Genomic DNA, 21,349 nt, shown 5'->3' on the forward strand with positions numbered 1-21,349 from the left:
ACTTCTCACTATTAAATTTCATCCTATTACTATTACTCCAGTTTACAAGGTCATCCAGATCCTCCTGTAGGGTATCCCTATCCTCCTCTGAATTGACAATACCTCCCAGCTTTGCATCATCCGCAAACTTTATTAGCACACGCCCACTTTTTGTGCCAAGGTCAGTAATAAAAAGATTAAATAAGATTGGTCCCAAAACCGATCCTTGAGGAACTCCACTGGTAACCTCCCTCCAGCCTGACAGTTCACCTTTCAGTAGGACCCGTTGTAGTCTCCCCTTTAACCAATTCCTTATCCACCTTTCAATTTTCCTATTGATCCCCATCTTATCCAATTTAACTAATAATTCCCCATGTGGCACGGTATCAAACGCCTTACTACAATCTAGGTAAATTAGATCCACTGCGTTTCCTTTGTCTAAAAAAATCTGTTACTTTCTCAAAAAAGGAGATCAGGTTGGTTTGGCACGATCTACCTTTTGTAAAACCATGTTGTATTTTGTCCCATTTACCATTGACTTCAATGTCCTTAACTACCTTCTCCTTCAAAATTTTTTCTAAGACCTTGCATACTACAGATGTCAAACTAACAGGCCTATAATTACCCAGATCACTTTTTTTTCCCTTTCTTAAAAATAGGAACTATGTTAGCAATTCTCCAATCATACGGTACAACCCCTGAGTTTACAGATTCATTAAAAATTCTTGCTAATGGGCTTGCAATTTCATGTGCCAATTCCTTTAATATTCTTGGATGAAGATTATCTGGGCCCCCCGATTTAGTCCCATTAAGCTGTTTGAGTTTTGCTTCTACCTCAAATATGGTAACGTCTACCTCCATATCCTCATTCCCATTTGTCATGCTACCATTATCCCTAAGATCCTCTTTAGTCTTATTAAAGACTGAGGCAAAGTATTTGTTTAGGTATTGGGCCATGCCTAGATTATCCTTGAGCTCCACTCCTTCCCCAGTGTTTAGCGGTCCCATTTCTTCTTTCTTTGTTTTCTTCTTATTTATATGACTATAGAACCTTTTACTATTGGTTTTAATTCCCTTTGCAAGGTCCAACTCTATTTGACTTTTAGCCTGTCTCACATGTCCTGACCTCAATAAGGTAGCTTTCCTTGATGATCCCTCCCTTCTTCCACTCCCTATATGCTTTCTGCTTTTTCTTAATCACCTCTTTGAGATGCTTGCTCATCCAGCTTGGTCTACAACTCCTGCCTATGAATTTTTTCCCCTTACTTGGGATGCAGGCTTCCGATAGCTTCTGCAGCTTTCATTTAAAATAATCCCAGGCCTCCTCTACCTTTAGATCCATAAATTCTTCAGTCCAATCCACTTCCCTAACTAATTTCCTTAATTTTTGAAAGTCAGCCCTTTTGAAGTCAAAAACCCTAGCTGCAGATTTATTTTTATTAATCCTTCCGTTCAATTTGAACTGAATTAGCTCATGATCACTTGAGCCAAGATTATCCCCTACAACCATTTCTTCTATGAGGTCCTCACTACTCACCAAAACCAAATCTAAAATGGCATCCCCTCTAGTCGGTTCAGCAACTACTTGCTGAAGGAATCCATCAGCTATCGCATCTAGGAAAATCTGAGCCCTATTATTATTACTAGTACTCGTCCTCCAGTCTATATCTGGGAAGTTAAAGTCTCCCATGATCACACAGTTTCCATTAGTATTTACTTTATTAAAAACATTAAAAAGGGCTCTATCCATATCCAAATTAGATCCCGGCGGTCTATAGCACACCCCAAGCACTATCCCAGGGGAGGCTCTAATAGTTTTCTTCCCCAATTTAATATTTGCCCAGTCAGACTCAGTCATATCCATTTCATCGCTTCTTATTTCTTTACATTCTATCTCATCATTGATATACAGTGCTACTCCACCACCTTTACCTTTATTTCGGTCTTTCCTAAACAGCACATGCCCTTCAATACCTGTAGTCCAGTCATGACGACTATTCCACCATGTTTCTGTTATCCCTAGAATATCTGGTTTCACTTCCTGCACCAGTAACTCTAGTTCCTCCATTTTGTTACCGAGGCTCCTTGTATTAGTGTACAAACATCTTAATTTTTGCTGTTTGGCCTCGCTCACATTCTGTACCGTATTAGGCACGGCCATTCTACAGCCAGTATACCCTATTAGACTGGTATCTACACTGCCCTTCCTCCTACCCACGGCTGTATCCACTCTTACTTCATTTTCTTTCCTCTCAATGCTAAATTCTGGCGTGGAGATTACCTGGACATCTCCCAACCATCTCCCCCTAATTCCTAGTTTAAAGCTCTCTTAATCAGTTGTGCCAGCCTCCATCCTAGAAGTCTATTTCCTTCCCTACTCAGATGAAGTCCATCCCGAGAGAACTGACCTCTATCCATGAATGCCTCCCAGTGGCCATACATCCCAAAGCCCTCCTTATAGCACCACTGCCTAAGCCATTTGTTGATAGTCATAATCTTGTCAGACCTTTGTTGCCCTTCTCTAGGAACAGGCAGAATCCCACTAAAGATCACCTGAGCCTCAATTTCCTTAAGCGTCTTCCCCAGCCTTGCATAATCTCCCTTAATGCTTTCCAGCGAGAATCTAGCCGTATCATTTGTTCCCACATGAAGGATAATTAGGGGATTCTTTCCCACTCCCTTTAGAATCCTTTTCAACCTCAGGTCTACATCCCGTATCTTAGGACCTGGAAGACAGCACACCCTCCTATTCTCTGGATCAGCTCTGGTTACAGGCCTATCTATTCCTCTCAGTAAAGAGTCCCCAATCACATAGACCTGTCTTTTCCTAGTGACGGTGCTATTCTCCAGTCTATCCCCTGTTCCCTCTGGCTGCAAGTTCTTTCCATTCCTATTCTCCCTTGTAATCCTCTTTAACCCATCCTGTATCCTCCTGGGGCTCATATTTGGTGTAATCTCCATTAACTCTTCCCCTTTTCCTATAGGACAAGCTGCTCTTCTCTTCTTCCTTGCCCTTCCACCTTCAGTGACTACCTGTTGAGCCCCTTCTTCATTTTCCAACTCTGCAAACCTATTCCTGAGCTCTATTTCTCCTTCACTAGCCAGTCTTTTCCTCTGCCTGGTTCTTTTAGTCACATGCTTCCACTGACCACTTTCCTCACCCAGTCTCCCCCCAGAATTCCCCAGTCCTGCTTCCATCTGCAAGTCTGAGCTTTTCCCTTCAGATACCTCATGTTTTTGCTCCATAATCTGCTCAAACCCCTTCCTAAACTCAACCAGACTTTCCACCTGCATCTCCAAACCTCGGATCTTTTCCTCCATCAGCTCTATCAGACGGCATTTCATACAGACAAAACTCTTACCAGGTGCCCCCTCCAGGATCATGTACATACCACAGCTTCCACATCCAATCATCTTCATTGTGTCTTCCGCTACATGGGTCACTCCCACTGCTACCTCTGTATCTGTCATTGCCTTCCCACCTAAATCCTGTTAATCTGGGAAATAGAAACCACACCAGAACACCACCACCCACAGCAAAACACAAGCACCACAAGACAAAGTCCCACTCAAACTCCCCTATTTACAGCTCTGTTTGCTAGCTCCTCTGCCGCTGCAGCTGTCTGTGCCGCTGCCTGACTGGCTGCTACCTTTTAGGACCCCTAGTCAGAGAAGCCCTGCCCCCTAGTCAGGGCTCAGCTTCTCTCCCAACACGAAGCCCCTACAAGCCTCTACACATACAAATACGACCAATACAAAACCAAACACAAATACCTTCTCCTCCAACAGAACTCCCACTCAAACTCCCCTGTTTAGCTCCGTTTGCTAGCTCCTGTGAATTAAACATCTCTTTTTCTCAGTCTTTCACAACTCTGCTCCAAATCTCAAGCAAACCTGTCAACAGAATGCTGTACTAATGCTGTCACCTCAACTTACTTGATCAGTTTTCAGAACAAAATCCACAATATGCCGCATATTTAAAAAATAAACACATTTTTCCATCAAGTTTCAGAGAATGCTATTACAACACAAAACAAAAAAAAACCATAATTAAACAGAAGACCAGCAAAAAAAGATAAGGTTTTTAAAAACAAACACTGATCAAACTCTGATTTTAAATTGCAATTAAAAAAAAATTGATTGTGCCACCTTCAATTTAACGCTGTTGTACTCCTTTAACTAAATTCAAATTCATTTAAAGGAATTTTAGGGATTTACCTCAATATAGCATACAGCATTACTGACTAGGGCTATAATGCATTAATGATTATGCAAATCCAGATGTTCAAAAGAACATCTTTATCTACAGCTACTACTCAAATTTTTGTTTTCTATTTCCTGCTTGTAAAGGGATGTAGGTGCTAACTGAGTCCATTCTAAAGTGCAGTTTATCAGTTTAAAGTAGGAATTTTCCCTAAGGACCACAGAAACCTAATCATCCTAGGGTTTGGGTTTTTTTTTTGAAATACACGAATCCCTGACATGCATATACTGTACCAAAGAATTTGAAGAGCAACTAGCAAAAGACACAAAAAATAATTTTTTTCTAGGTACATCAGAAGCAGGAAGCCTACCAAACCATCAGTGGGGCCACTGGACAATGAAGGTGCTAAAGGAATGCTCAAGGAAAAAAAGGAGAAGCTAAATGAATTCTCTGCATCAGTCTTCACTGCTGAGGATGTGAGGGAGATTCCCACAACTGAGTCATTCTTTTTAGGGTGACAAATCTGAGGAACTATCCCAGATCGAGGCATCAGTAGGGGAGGTTTTGAAACAAACTGAGAAATTAAACAATAAGTCACCAGGACCAGGTGGTATTCACCCAAGAGTTCTGAAGGAATTCAAATATGAAACTGTCAAACTACTAACTGTGGCATGTAACCTATTGCTTAAATTAGCCTCTGTACCAGAAGATTAGCAGATAGTTAATGCAATGCCAATTTTTAAAAAAGGCTCCAGAGGCAATCACAGGCTGGTAACCCTAACTTCAGTAGCAGGCAAATTGGCTGAAAGTATAGTAAAGAAGAGAATCATCAGAAACATAGGTGAGCACAATATTTTGGGGAAGAGTCAACATGGCTTTTGTAAAGGGAAATCATGGCTCACCAATTTATTAGAGTTCTTTGAGGGGGGTACTTGGACTTTCAGAAAGCCTTTACAAGATCCCTCACCAAAGGCTCTTAAGAAAAGTAAGCAGTCATGGGATAAGAGGGAAGGTCCTCTCATGGACCAGTAATAACTTAAAAGATAGAAACCAAAGGAGAAATGATTGGTTAGTTTTCACAATGGCGAGAGGTAAGTAGCAGGGTGCCCCAAGAATCTGTACTGAGACCAGAGCTGTTCGACATATTCATAAATGATCTTCAAAAAGGGGTGAACAGTGAAGTGACAAAGTTTGCCAACGATACAAAATCACTAAAGATAGCTAAGTCCAAAGCTGACTGTGAAGAGTTACAAAGGGATCTCACAAAACTGGTGACTGGATAACAAAATAATAAATAATAAAATGTGCAGTGCTGGTTCCCCTATCTCTAAAAAGATATATTAGAACTGGAAAAAGTACAGACACATGCAACAAAAATGACTAGGGGTGTGGAACAGTTCCATGTGAGGAGAGATTAAGAAGACTGGGACTGTTCAGCTTGGAAAAGAGATGACTGAGGGGGGATAAGATAGAGGTCTTATCATAAAACTATGACTGATGTGGAGAAAGTGAATAAGGAAGTGTTATTTATCCCTTCACATAACACAAGAACCAGGGATCACACAATGAAATTAATAGGCAGCAGGTTTAAAACAAACGAACAAAAAAAGTACTTCACACAACACAGTCAACCTGTGGAACTCATTGCCAGGGGATGTTGTGAAGAGCAAAAGTGTAACTGGGTTTTCTACATAAAGTTAGATGCCATTTTAGAAATAAGATTTTAATTTTTTTTTAACCTTTTCCTACTAAAAACCCAACACTGTATGTAACCCTAGGAAAACACTTATTTCTAGAAATAAAGCAATGGTTTCTGAACAGAGTTTCCAAAGCCACAGTCAATGACATCATCCCTTTGACCCCATTCCCACAATTGTATTTTTGCAGGCAGGCCCTTAGTGCCACCATAGAGCTGAGGACTCCATACAGGCACCAGGGTCAGTCCATACGGATCTGAACACAGAATCTGGGACTCAAGTTGCTATTTCTTACAAAATTCCCCCCAATATTGTTTCTTTTACAAGAAATCTATTCAGTACATAATAGCAGCAGTTTTTGTCATCTGTCAGAGCATTTCATCAGAATTTGAATCCCAAACGTCTGAATATAAAGTTGATAAATTGACCACAGAATCAATTTAGGGGCAATTAATCCATTATTCTCTTTGGTGTTACACAGAATTATATTGATATCTTTCTCGATAATCCCTACCTGGCAACCCTGATTACATCGGCTGCTGCTGACAGGTGCACTGACCTGCAGATTTTCAGGCAGCTCAGTGACTGGCTGCTGCAGGAAAAGTGCCATGAGGAGGAAATAGAGTGCAGGTACATTAGTATGCTTAGGGAGAAATGACTGAAGAACCGGAAAGCCCGGAAAATGACAAGCATCCCGGTTAATTTCCCTGACAGTTGATCTGCCGCCAGCACTCCTGCCAACATTGAATCCTAAGAAAAAGGGACATAAAAAAGCCAGAAGTGTTAACATGCAAATTATCACTTTTTACTAAATTATTCAAGCACAGAAGGGAGCACTTTAGAAATGAGCAATAGTAACAATCAATTTATACATACACACCACATTCATATTAACACCAACTTATGTTTTTCAATTATTAAATCAATGTCAAAAACTTAGTCATAAAATCCTCACAGCATCAGGCGGATGTTATAGTACAAGTTTCTCAGTAAACACAGGAATTGTAACGCTACTTCAGATAAATGGTCCACCTAGGGTCTGAGAACAGCCAGGAATGACTCTTCAGAGGAAGGTTTAAAACTCCTATAAAGGATACCAAATAATTACATTCCAGTGGCAAGAGGGAGGAAAGTTTCATCGTAACCCCAAGTAGTTGGTTTAATGTTGCAAAGCGTGAGTCTGACTGCCAGTGTGAGTGAATGCAATTTAAAGCATTTTTCCAGATATTTTATATATGACTAGTTTTAATTTTTACTAATTAAATCAACTTGGCACGAAGGATTAAAATACTCTTAATTTATCTTTATTTCCTACCAGAAAATGGAGCCAGAGTTAAGTAAAAGCTACCAGAAGCCACAAGAGCCAATTTACATTGCACCTTTAATACCAGTTCCTCCCAGCTCCAAAAAACGTTCAGTGATTGGGAAAAGTGCTGAATGGACAGCACTGGTAAATGTACTCTGAAGAAGGGTACAAGTACAGCAAACAACAGTGAGATGCTAGTTCAGTCTCCAGGACTACTCAGATACTTGGCCTTTCTGCTGACATTATCAGCAAGGCCAGTTAGTTACAAATATAATTTGTGATGTAAACTTTTGTTCACTAGAAACAAACTCATTTTACATAGTCTATCAAACAGCCATCACATAGTAATGAAATGTTCACTACTAACTCGTGAAATTCACAAACGTGACCCTTTAAGTGAATGGTTTCATATCCTATTTCATTAGGAACCTTTGAATGTTTTTTATGAAAAAAATTATAGACATATTCAGACAAGATAATCAGATACCACCAATATCACTCGTTTTAAAAGATTTGGACCAGCAACAATTTTACATCTCTCTATACCTGGAGTCTGGCTGGGTACCAACTTTGATATAATTTAAAACAAAAAGAAAAAAAAAAGCCCCCGCCCAATTTCTTTTTAAGTTTGGTCTCTATTTGTGATGTCCCCAGAACTTCCAACTGAATGAAAACTTACTATATAGTTGGCTTTCCACTGTATTTACAGTGAATACTAAATGAACAACAACTGCCAACACTCTAAAGCATCAACAGTTCTGAAACCCTAAGAAAAGAAACGCAAATACAAATTATGTCTGACATTCATATCTTAGAAATACAAGAAATTATGATTAAAGATTACCCAAAGAAATGGTATGACATGAATTCTAACAAAAATGCTCACTCTCACAACACAATTTCAGATACATTCTATTTTTCATAATTTTCTCCTACTTAATTAATCTTTTATTAATAATTCAAAGTTCAATTACATTTTTCCAGTTTACTACCCTGAGGGAAATGTTATGGGAAATAACTGTAAACAAAGAGACTTAATAGTTTTATTTTTGCAAGGAATAGCAATGTAACATAAAATAGTTTTACAGAGAGGAATGACCTGGGTTTTAAATTTCACTGATAAGTACAAAATATATATTCTATCTTGTAGGTAGAAGAAAAAGCACTACAAAGAAAAATTAAAAAAACAAAGTATGCTTTCAATAAAACTTCATACCTTTCCTTATTCAAAAAATGAGGATAAGTTCTTTAGTACAGAATGAGACATTTTATGATGTCTTGAAATGACTTCAGATCTAGAAGTGGTTACTTTAGCAGACAAACATAAAAGGCATTGCCTACAACTCTGTTAGGACTGACAAAATAAGGACTTGATCCCAAACCGATTAAAGTTAGTGGAAAGAGTCCCATTTCAATTCAACGTGCTTTGGATCAGATCCTAAACTGGGAAGTCATTTGAGAAATTCACTCTTCATCAGACTGGGAGAAAGAGCCATATTGGAAAGAATATATACCTGGCAGGGTACCAATTCAGACTTCATAATTACATGCAAATGCACATCAGATATACACTTTTGGTAGAGAGACAGAGTATGTCTCTACTTCAAGCTGGAGGCGTGATTCCCAGCTTGAGGAGAAATACTTGTGGTAGCTCTGATTGAGCTAGCGAGGTAAATACTGAGCGTAGCGGCAGCAGCGCAAGCAGTGGGATGGTCTAGCCACCCTGAGCATTTACCTGTCCAAGACCCTAGGTACATATTTGAGGCCACCAGCCCCGACAGCCACTTGTGCTAGTGTGGTTACATTCCATTTTTAATGTGCTAGCTTGACCAGATATACCATGAATATTTCTCCTCAAGCTGTGAATAGCAACTCCTGCTCAAGGTAGAGACATACCTATAGACTTTTCTTCTTTGGGGAGAAGGAGCAGAGTGGGGGAAAATAGTTTTTGTCCTTTTTGCTTCATTATAAAACGTCTCAAAGATTTTTGTTAACCACATAGAATATTGATTTTTACATTACAAATTCAGGTCTTGTCTAACCTGGAAAATTCTATGACTAAAGAATCAGTGAATAAAGACATAATTAGTCAGGACACTAAACAATGAGCAACAGAGGGGAAGGGATTTTTTCGTCAGCCTGTTTAAAAGAACTGTTTGTTTTGTTAAGTCCTACTTAACCTACTGTCTAACAAGATTTTTGTGTTTTTGTTAAAGATTCAACATCCCCACCTCTTTAATGAAGAAGCAAAAGGGACAAAATCCCAATTATTTGAAAATCCCTTCCAAGTCACCTCTTCAAAACACTGCCCAGATTACAATGAGAAGACATTCCATACATGGAAAACAAAACAAAAGATGACACCTGTAATTTAATCAGACAGCAGGACAGCTATGGAGTTGGAACCACGCCACTTGTCAGTGTCTCTTTTATCCCACATGACTCTGGTCTCTCATGGCCTGATGACAAGATTGATTCTTCAATGCTTGCCTTTTTATTTACCCCTTCAGTTATTGCAATAAAAAGATTATCTATAACTTGCCTTGGTTCAATTTCTGACTGCCACTGTAATTCAAAATATGATGGAAAAGTCCTATGCACACGTTTATGGTACAGCACTCAGACAATTATATCATGATAACCTTAACGGAAAACTGCACTGAAATATTGAGTCGTTCCCAATCATTAGAACTACTACAAAACTAGCTAGTGTTCGGTCCTATAAAGGTTCACCTGCACAGAACCCTTTGCAGCCTCATGGAATCCAATTATCTTCAATGCAATTCCATGAGGACATAAAAGATCTATACCCTAACAGATTTCCTCTGCAAGACTGGACTCAAAATTACTAGTAACTATTTATTTTTAATGCCCCGTATATAACAAAAATAAATGAGAAACAACAGTGATCTCCCAATCTCAACTCTCAAAAGCACCTCCCCGCTCTCATTCAAATCTCTCCTAAAACCCGTCTTTCCACAATGCTCGTGAGTTCATAATAAATAGTTAAAATTATAAAAACAGCTTTTCTCTTTCCTGCATTTCCCTGGGTATCCTGTCTTCTCTGTGTGTCTAAGATTTTAAGCTCTTTAGGGCAGATATTTTATCTCTGTGTATTATGCAGTTCCTAACACAACGCCAGCATTAGACAAATAATATTAAAGCAGGAGACAGCCATATTTTCAGAAAGAGAATATGGATCAAAGACCGGAAGATCAGAGCCACAGACAGAGACATTTTGAACAGTTTAAATTGGAGCTATGGGTGCTCAGCACCTATGGAAATCAGGTCATGTTTACGTAGGTGCCTAACTATAGTTTGAAAATTTGGGCCAAAAATTATTTTTCATCTGCGTAATAGACCTTATTTTCTATTTTTTGGTTGATACTTAATGTAGAAATGGCTCTGAGGTATGAAATTCAGATCTAGATGCAAGCTTTCCCCAAGTATGGAGGTGCTCAAATGCAAAGTTTCAATTTGAGGCTACCTAAAATTCACAGATGGAGTTTGTGTCATTCCTCATTCAATAGCAGAATTTTAAATATGCCTATGACTTACCAGTTCACATTAGTATTATTAGGAAAGGCTGAGTACAGTTCAGCCCAGAATAAAAGAGGAGTGACTCGTATCCTGTTTCATGTCATTCTTACTCTCAACATATATAAGGAATATGCCATCTACATACCAAAAGACAAAAAAAAAGCCACACTGTGTATTCCATCTAAATTTTAACTCATTCTCCAAGTTATTCTTTGTAATAGGTCTTATTACTGAACAGAGGCTCACAGACAAAGACTGTAACCTTCACTTAGTTACGTTAACGGAGATCTGCTGATAACTAGTCTTCCATGCAGGGAGGCTGGAACAGTCTGTATAGTGGGGGTGCTGAGAGCCACTGAACCAAACTGTAAATCCCGTATATGATAAAAACCACTTCAAGCCAGGGGGTACCCCTCGTTCCAGCACCTATGTTTCCATGTCAACCACCTTTAAATCAAACATAGGGTATGTCTACACTACCACTTATGTCAGTATAATTTATGTCACTTACAGGTGTGAATAAGCCACCCCCAGAGCAACATAAGTTACACCGGCCTAAGCGCTGAGGTGGACAGCACTATAGCGGCTGGAGAGCTTCTGCCAACATAGCTTCCGCTGTTTGTTGGGGGTGGATTAATTAAGTCAACAGAAGAGCTCTGTCCCATCATCTTACAGTGGCTTACAGCGGCGCGGTATACAGTTTTAGTTTTTAAGGGCAGTACTTAAATGGATGAGATTTAAGTTTTAGCGCAGATTTTGCACAAATAATGGACCATGGACCAGCTGTGCAATGTTCTCTATGTTACTATAGACCACACAACCAGTCTGAAAATGTATTTGTCTGTCCATTAGAGATGAGTCACCTTGATAAGCAGGCAAGTCTTCTTGTATATCTACCCAGTCATCTTGTGCTCTTCCTCTTACTTACAGAGTGCCATAGATATACATAGCACTTCATAAAGTACGCTTATGTGCCAAAGAGCGAGCAGAAAGGCATCTCCCGCAAGTTGGTGCTGAATACTTCCCTAATCCCTAATGAGAAGAGGGTTTTGTCACAATCTCCCTCTTTGACAGGAAGGAGAAAGGGGCAAACTTCCAGTCAGAGCACCCAGGAAGGAAGGAAAGAAGAAAAAATACTAGCTTCTTCACGATAGAATAAAAACAGATAACTACTCGGCATAATTCAGAACTGCAAAAATTTTTCCTTACCATTCCCACAAGAGTGTGTGTCAATACTTCATAAGACTTGTAAACTCCAAAGCTTCCCATGTAAAATTCCGTATTTCTGGACTGGGCAAATGGTATGCATACTACTAGATGACAGTCAATTTTAATTTTGTACATCGTTCTAGACTGCTTTATGAAAACTCTCTCTCACCCACTGAGCCAAATCCTAAAGTAACTTACACCGTGAGTAACCCCACTGACTTCACAATGGAAAACTGTGACTGAGTCAGAGGATTGCACTAAACAGTCGTCAATTGTACTGATTTTATTATTTTGAAATGTCTGAGATTTAGTCACAAGCTTATTACTAAAACTCCTCTCTGAGGAGACCATTTCTACTAACTCTTGAAAACCAGGCAGATTAGTTAAACATTGTTATGTATTTACTAGCATACTATATAACAACCAGACACTTATAGAAGAATTATAACACGGTTGCTTGAGAAAAAGAGAATGAAAGTTCTTAATCTGCTCAATGAAATGATTAAGGAATTATTTTGTGTTTTTGATATAATTACATCAGACAAAGGCACAGAAGTAACATATTGCTTTTCATCTGTTGATCGCCAAGTGCTTTGCAGAAGTCAGGTGAACTTTATCAACTGTATTTTATGCATGAAGTAACAGACAAGTTTCAGTGACTTACTCAAGGTCACAGAGTGATTTAGTTACAAAGTCTGAAATTCAATTTCAGTTGTCTGACTCCCAGCTTCATACGTAGAACATGCTATCCCTTAAAGGGATGCCACTGTGGATCCCATTGCAAAATGAGTTCAACTGCCATTGACTTCAAAGGGAGCAGAGTTAGACCAACATTAAGTGCTTTTGAAAATCCCACTCTTAAATTAAATTGTAAGACACCATGACTCTTTTCCCCTGAAGAAATCATAAACAGAACATAGGCATGTAACTTTTTCCTTTCATCTCGATTCAAAACCACTTTAACAAGTTAAAAGCGTTAAGCCTTGTCCACATGCAAAAGTTGCACTGGTTTATACTTAAATAAATTTTCAGACAGAGTTAATGAAGTGATGTAAACACATGTGGACACACGCAGTCTGGTTGAAGAATGAGCTTCAGTTTAGCTTAAACCTGTTCTTAATTAACTTAAGCTTAACCAAAACAAGCCTCATTTGAACCAAAACATGATTGTCCATACAGCCTTTCACTCTAGTTCTACTAAATCAGTTTCAAATCACACCTTAAGTTAATCAAGTGCAATTTTCTCATCCACAAAAGCCTGAAAGTGGCCTTTGTCTTCCTCCTCAGCTGACATGATTTACACTGTACAGCTAGCACTGTTTTCCTGTAAAGAATCACATTTGTAATGAAAGGAAATGCTATACGCTGGCATTCAAGTTGAAATTCCCCTAAAAGCAGAAGGCCAGCAAGACAACACAAACAGTGCAGTAGCACTAGTGGGAGGGCAATAATCAGATAGGACACCATGTCCACCTACAGAGAGTTGGTGTTGGCCATTGTGGGCAAGCTGGAGGTGTTCAAAATTGATCCAGTGGCCCACAAAATCTAGTTATTTAGACATTGTGCAGGGAGGTGAGGGGGCAATTTCACCCTAAGAGAAAATTGTATTGAAACCTGCATTATGATGTGGCCATACCACTTTTAAGAGTGGTCTGTAAAATATCTCCCTTTCACTTAAGAAAATCAAAATTCAATAGCCTAAACAAATAATGGGAAGGAGCAACCATGACAACCAACACAACAAACCTTTTAGTACTGAAAACTACTTGATAACACACTGTATTGCAAGATAAATTTTGTAATAGTAACACAATTCTTAGAAGATAAAAATATCAAAAGATACATCTTTAAATCATAATTGAAAGCTCATACCTAGCACAGTGCCAATCTTATTGGTCAAAACAGAATCTGTCTGATCAAGCCAGCCTCCACCACTGAGGCCTTCTTTAAACTTGATGAGTATAGGCTGATTACTTAGCAGGACCACAAGAATTCTCATGGCTGCAGTTACTGTGGTAGAGTGCAGATGTTCTTCCATAAACAACATAATCCAATCAAAACCCAGGGTCCTGACCAGTTCTTCAGATGCCCTAATAAAAAAAATAGGTTAAATATTTAAAGATTTCTTACAATGGATAGCTTGGCAAGAATGAAAGCTTCAAAATCAGACAAATTCAGACAAGAACATCAGAGAAAATTAAAATCAGTCAAAACATGGACTGGTTTCTCAGGCTACCTGCTACAGAAGGAACCGTCAATCAGATTTCTTTAGCAGTAACTGCTACAGAGTGGTCAGTATTTGTTTGGTTCAATGGGATGGGAGGATTGAGAATACAGTCATTGGGACTATTACAACTGGCTTTGAGGTTACTCTAAAAACTGATGTGACACTGGAGGCTAAACAGGAAATTTATGTCTACAAATTACGACTTCTAATATAATATACATAGATAATATAACTGTTTCTTATAGGAGTCATTTACAGGTTATAAAGACAGGTTTCAGAGTAACAGCCGTGTTAGTCTGTATTCGCAAAAAGAAAAGGAGTACTTGTGGCACCTTAGAGACTAACCAATTTATTTGAGCATGAGCTGAAGTGAGCTGTAGCTCACGAAAGCTCATGCTCAAATAAACTGGTTAGTCTCTAAGGTGCCACAAGTACTCCTTTTCTTTTTACAGGTTATAAAGTTATACAGATGTTATTCAAAAAATTGGAAAACATCAAATCTTTGTGCCATGCACAGACAGAAGGCAAGTGTTAAGCAGACACTTACGAAAAAATGTAGCATACATCATTTACAAATTTGGGATGTACTTGAACAACCCAAGTTGTTGAATTCCCAGATTATGTTTGAGGTTAAGATTCATTGCCTAAAAGCTATGGCAGAAGTTGAATCTGCTACGTAATCCACAAAAATACATCAAACTGGCTCAGTGCAGTTGTAGCGTGATTGTTAGAATCCTTTAAACCAGAAGATTCAAACTCGACACACAGGGTTCAAGACCCTTTTTGCTCTCCTTTATGGCTCTTTTGTTTCATTAACCATAAATTGACAGGCTTTCACCTGAAATGTTAAATAGATTTTAATACTATAGAATTAATGAAGTTATTGAGAATTTTTTTATACTGGGATTATTTGATAATTAAATTTTAAATTTTCTGGAATTTGACTGCTGTAAATGTGGATGGCTTGTCTTTTTATATTTTGTATTTTCTCGATCACTGTATATGAAGTTGTTATATAAAAGTTATAAATAAAGAATTAAGGAGAGCATTAAGAAATCTGAAACCTGGTTTTGTCGAGATTAAGGGTTAAAAAAACAAACAAACAGTGAAGTCACACAACTGAAAACCTCCTCCCTCCCCACCCCCACCTTTAAAAATGAACAGATGGAATCCCTACAATTGTTATTTCATGAAATAAAATACAAAAAACTTTTGTTTCTCTTAGGGAGAGTCCACATAATTCTTCTCCAGTGCAGCTCCATCCTGTGATAGCAACAACAGTGGACTTCGTAGCTCAGACATGATGCATGTGTTTTTACCATCATACTATCTAAACACAATTAGAGGGTGATTTGGAGGATGAAGAGCAAAGTTAGATGAGACAGTAAAAAAAAACAACACACTTGCACACTGTGTCTACACTAGTGCTGCCACTGTTGCTACCACAGTGGGAATACATGGTTGAAGAATTACATATCTGATTTTTTTCTAGTGTAGCCAAAGCCAAATCCTGCTTTCAGTGACACCAGTGCATATTATGAATAATTTCACTTAATTTCATGGATTTCCTCTGGATTTATACCAGTATAACTAGTGACCAGAGTGTGGCTCAGCAGACTTTCTCCCCCTTTACCTGTTATCATAAATCAAACCCACTATTACAGTTACCTCCTTCTTCTCCATCAGATGAGTTATTTATACTTACTGCAAGTTAACACCTGTCTTTTCTTTAGACGTGTATACAAGTTTGAGAAGGATATCTAAAAGTCTGTTCCGCAGAAGAATAAGATTAGCAGAAGCAAGGCCTCCAAAATCCTCCTCTGTTCCGAAACATAAAATTCAGAAATTAAGTGGAATACGAAGCAGATAGCTTTAAACAAGTGCAGTCTAAAATAATAAAACCAGACATTAAAAGCAGGTTGAACAATAGAAAAACACAAAATACAGTCAGTTTGGATATATAGAATCATAGGACTGGAAGGGACCTTGAAAGCTCATCTATTCAGTCCTGTGAACTCATGGCAGGACTAAGTATTATCTAGAACATCCCTGACAGGTGTTTGTCTAACCTGCTCTTAAAAATCTCCAATGATGGAGATTCCACAACCTTCTTAGGCAATTTATTCCAGTGTTTAACCACCCTGACAGTTGGGACGTTTTTCCTAATGTCCAACCTAAACCAGCCTTGCTGCAATTTAAGTCCATTGCTTCTTGTCCTACCCTTTGAGGTTAAGGAGAATATTATTCCCCCCCTCCTCTTTGTAACAACCTTTTATGTATTTGAAAACTGTTATGTCCCCTCTTAGTCTTCTCTTCTCCAGACGAAACAAACCAAATTTTTTCAGTCTTCCCTCATAGGTCATGTTTTCTAGACCTTTAAATCATTTTTGTTGCTCATCTCTGGACTTTCGCCAATTTGTCCACATCTTTCCTGAAATGTGGTGCCCAGAACTGGAAACAATACTCCAGTTGAAGTCAAATCAGAGTAGAGCTGAAGAATTACTTCTCAGTCTTGCTTACAATACTCCTGCTAATACATCCCAGAACAAGGTTTGCTTTTTTTGCAACAGTATTACACTGTTGACTCATATTTAGCTTGTGATCCACTATGACCCCCCAGATCCCTTTCTGCAGTTCTCCTTCCTAAGCAGTCATTTCCCATTTTGTACATATGCAATTGATTGTTCCTTTCTAAGTGGAGTACTTTGCATTTGTCCTTACAGAATGTCATTGAATTGAATAATATGCTCCTTATTATGAAGCCTCGACAACAAACCTGCTATTGCAAAATAAGGAAGGGGTAAAATTAGTTTCATTTTCTTTTAGGCACAGATTCCAAAGTATGTCAGCCCAGCTACTTCCATATCGTATTTGCACACTACAACGCATCAGAGTTTCAAAATGCCACCCCTAAGAAAAAATGTTCCATTTTTCTGCATGGAGTAAGCAGAGATATTGCAAGTATAAAATTCTTAACTGATTGTTGGTCCTTCAGAGCCATAAACATGCACGGTGCTCTACAAATAAAAAAGATCCTGCCCCAAGGAGCTTAAATCTAAAGCAACAAAAAAAACCCACACAAACACAAAAACCCCTATGAGGGATTTAGATACTGGGTAAGATGCAAGGATAGAAGGGCTAAACAAAGAAGTTGATAAATGCATCTTAAGTGTCATTTTTTTTGTTAGTGTTTGATACTTTCTTTCGACTGTACCTTCCTTCACTTCAGCTTGTGAACCTATCCATGTGCACACAGACAAAAATCAAGTTTTTACATTCTGGAGAAAAAGCATGTTTTGAGGGAAGTTTTTTTAAAAAAAAAAAAGAGGGTGGGTTCATAAAGGTCCAAAGATAGGTGTTTGCAGAAAAAAGAAGAGTGGGAGTGATCTACTGCGATCAGGTGTTTCTGAAACATTTTGTTTGAATAGACCAAACCTTAATAATCGACCTTAAAATCCACTTGTCTACCGATTCATAATCTCCCAAATCACCTCTCCACTCATTGAATTGTGTAATATCCCTGTGACAGCTACAGCAAACACTTACTTTAAAAATAATGCTAACAGAAGATATTTACATATTTACTTCTCTTTTAATGCAATTTAGTAGCTGGAAACAAGGAAGAGAAACATGCCCAGTAACATCTCGCACAATAAATAAAAGATTCCTGTAATGCTAAACAAAGGATCTCCATAGATAATAAAGACAAATTCCTTTAAATAAGGGGAAAGAAAAACAAAATTCAGAAATAGAAGTACAATACATATTCTCTAATACCTCCTCAACAGAACAATCACTTCTACAATTGTACTGTTGTAATAGCAGCTTTTAATTATAGTTACTAATGATGTATCAATAAGATCTTGGAACTTTCAGGACAGGAGGAAGTTTAAGATGTCAGGACTATACAGTGGCTTCATTTTTCTGCTTCAGCCTTGTGACAGGAGTTTCACTGGAATATCTTACGTCTGTAGCTTTAAATAAAAAATGTTTTTGAAGTACTTAAAGTGTTCATTTGCAGAGGAGATATAGGCAATTATTTTTTCTGCATGAAAAAAAAAACAACCCAGACCACACTAATTGATGCTTTCACTTCCTTTTACTGAGTGAAAGAGAAGCCACATTTGGAGGACAGATGGCACCAGTCATCTCTGTCTCATTAAAGAGGTGGAAATGCCCAACTGTTTTGAAGAAGTGAGTGGGAAGAAGTAGAAAGAAAATATAGTGTTAAGTGAAGGAAAACAAAATGAGAGTAGATACAAACAGGCTTTATTTTTGCACTGCTTGCTTTTCACGCAACGTTTAAAACTTTAAGCTGGAGCCAGTATACTAGAATTAAAATGTAGAGATCATCATCAACAATTGAAAAGCATTTAAGCACACAGAGTGTGTCCCAGATGATTATTTCTCAAACACTGGAAGCTACTTACCAGTTTCAAGCTTTTCTTCATTGTTTACCTCCATAACTACAAACTTCTCACAGACTGCAAATGTAGGCAAAGTGGAAGAGATCACCTGTCCAAACCTTTATGGATAGAGAATTACAATGTGTATTTCTGTGACAGATGGACTTTAATCTGTCAATAATTCACATCTAATAGAATAAAAATACTAGAGAGATGAAAGTATACCAAAAAAGTTAATCCCGTCACTTGTAAAAGACAAAATTTGCCTCAATCTAACATTGTTTGTCAACTGATATGGAAACCAGAATGCAGTCACTTTGACCCATTCAGATTGCTAATGTACTTACTAGGTAAAATATATTGAAAATGCTAGGTTTTAAGAGAGGAAACTTGGAAATATCTCCAGATCCAGACCAAAGGAATGTTAGAAGATATAGAGGACAATCATTGCTCAGAGACACTAATATGTTCCCCAAGATGGTATACCTTATCTAACATTACTCTTCAAAATGATAATGAAATCTTAACAGGCATGGATGACATGATAATGAATCATCTCCCCCCACAGGCATAAAAAATAGTCAAACACAAATGTGATCTCAGAAAGGGGGAAGAATGACAGCTCCTTGGAGGGAAGAGACTGTCTTAGTGACAGGACACCTACGGGAAGGGGCAAAGTAAGATATCGCATATCTTACTGTAACTGATCCAAGATGTACCTACCTATCTTAACTCTTGCAGAGTTATATATACACACATTATTTAATTTTTTTAAATCTTATTTTGTCTCTCTTTATTTTTGTTTTGATGACAAGTCACTGTGGGAAAAGTCACCACCTACCCTGGAGCTCTTAATTGTGGCAACGCTCTAGAAAATGCCACTGAGGTTCTGGCTGCTGTCCGAAGTACAGGGAAAGCCAGTGGCCATGACGAGTGGTAGGAACAGGGAACCAAATGTTACAACTTATTCATTTAGTAATAAAATTAAAGCTATGCCCTATAGTATCTGTGTAAATTCTGTCCTGCATAGTAAAAATGGAGCCAGGCAAGATGTTTGATCCTATTCAAATTTTCAGTTTTACTGGTTTTGCTCAAGCAAAAAATGCCAAAAAGCCAGAAAAACCAACCAGCCTCCCTACCACAAAATACCCAAAACACTGCAATTTTCTACCCATGTGCAATATCATAAGATACAAGTGGCAAACTTTATCTTATCAGAGAATTTTACCTGTTAGCTAGAATAAGTCTCTCAGATAAGAGTGATAAACGGTGGCAAATGCTGCATTTTAACAACAACTGGATTAACAACAACTCTATGGGTTCTGAAATATCACCTCAATTTAAGTAGAAATGAGGCACAGACTTAACAATATCCAAGGAAGTTTCATAATCTCTCATAGTAACTGTGGAATTAGAACATTGTGTTCCTCCATTAGTGCCCTACATACTGGAAAACATTTTAAGGAGTATCAGTATTCAGTCATTTCTGTTTTTACTTAGACTTAAGACACAAGTCGATGCACTGGCTTTAAACTATTTTCTATATTTGGTTCTGCCATTTCTACTGGAACTATTCCATACATAAACTCTTTACTTTAGTCACCCTAGAAGAATTACTATCAGCAGGTTTCTTGCAAAAGCACCAGTATCTTTAAAATAAATCAGTAAACGTTTGTGCTACCTGAGCAGGTCATTGCTGCTGGGGAAGCCCTGAAGCAAAAAGCTCAGTACATTACTAATTGCAGCAATAGTGGGCTGGGACAAAGACATATCTCGAAGAGTCAGCAACAGTTTGGGGATTAGCTGGAACTCCCTCATTAATTTAGCATTCTTTGAGGCTTCACTGAAAGAGAGAAAAGATTTAACAAACAATGAAAACATCTTCTGTGTATGTGTATAATTTGTTATCCCGTAGGCCTTATTATGAGGCCAGTGTCAGCTAATACCTGGATTCTGTGAGAAGTTCAATGAAGTGCTCAAATAATGAAAGATGAAGCTCATATGGTGCATGAAGCCAGACCTGAAATACAGAATACACAGTGGTACGTTTTATATACAAATCTATTTTCTTGTTTAAGTTAAACAAAAAGTTAACATCCTATTTAATATACCAAGAGATAGACAAGCCACAGTTTACTGCTTAAAAAAAAAAAAAAAGTCAAACAGCGGATTAAAATCCTTGCTGTACATTATAATTATCCTGTCCACTCTGTTCAAATGACAGGTTTCAGAGTAACAGCCGTGTTAGTCTGTATTCGCAAAAAGAAAAGGAGTACTTGTGGCACCTTAGAGACTAACCAATTTATTAGAGCATAAGCTTTCGTGAGCTACACGAAAGCTTATGCTCTAATAAATTGGTTAGTCTCTAAGGTGCCACAAGTACTCCTTTTCTTTCTGTTCAAATGCTGATTTCAAAGACATAAATTACATGGCCATCAGTCCCAAATAAAGTTCAAACAGATGAACAAAAAGACTGCAGAAGAACACAGGGCACCAAAAGTTCTCTCTCAGTGTATAGTAAAATGGGAGTACAGTTTAACAACATCAGAATATAGCAAAACTAGGCTGTGTGAAAAGCTCATCAGCCTGATTCTGATTTCAACTACACCCATCTTATGTCTAATGTATCTTCACTGGAATTACTCTGGATTTACATTGGTGCAAATGTTATCAGAATCAGGCTCTACATGTCTCTTTTAAAATACTTTTTAATGGACATGAAGCTATATTTGTTTGCAATAATTAGCTTAGTTTCTCTGTCAAGATTAAAAAATATCTTCA

General features: G+C 38.0%; 1 protein-coding gene across 9 annotated transcripts in view; it reads right to left on the reverse strand.

Moving 5' to 3' along the window:
• WDFY3 (WD repeat and FYVE domain containing 3) overlaps positions 1–21,349 on the reverse strand; it is a 262,278-nt gene that overhangs the window by 77,879 nt on the left and 163,050 nt on the right. For 8 of the 9 annotated variants that reach the window (XM_073340560.1, XM_073340559.1, XM_073340566.1 and 5 more), the window contains 6 exons: positions 20,515–20,588; positions 20,250–20,411; positions 18,593–18,687; positions 15,868–15,982; positions 13,808–14,025; positions 6,395–6,630 (listed from right to left, as the gene is read on the reverse strand). In XM_073340560.1, coding sequence (XP_073196661.1) covers positions 6,395–6,630; positions 13,808–14,025; positions 15,868–15,982; positions 18,593–18,687; positions 20,250–20,411; positions 20,515–20,588 — 900 coding nt within the window. The remainder of the gene's footprint in view (positions 1–6,394; positions 6,631–13,807; positions 14,026–15,867; positions 15,983–18,592; positions 18,688–20,249; positions 20,412–20,514; positions 20,589–21,349) is intronic. The other variant, XM_073340563.1, reaches the window with a different exon arrangement.

This window comes from Lepidochelys kempii, chromosome 4, assembly GCF_965140265.1.
Source record: "Lepidochelys kempii isolate rLepKem1 chromosome 4, rLepKem1.hap2, whole genome shotgun sequence".
NCBI lineage: Eukaryota > Metazoa > Chordata > Testudines > Cheloniidae > Lepidochelys > Lepidochelys kempii.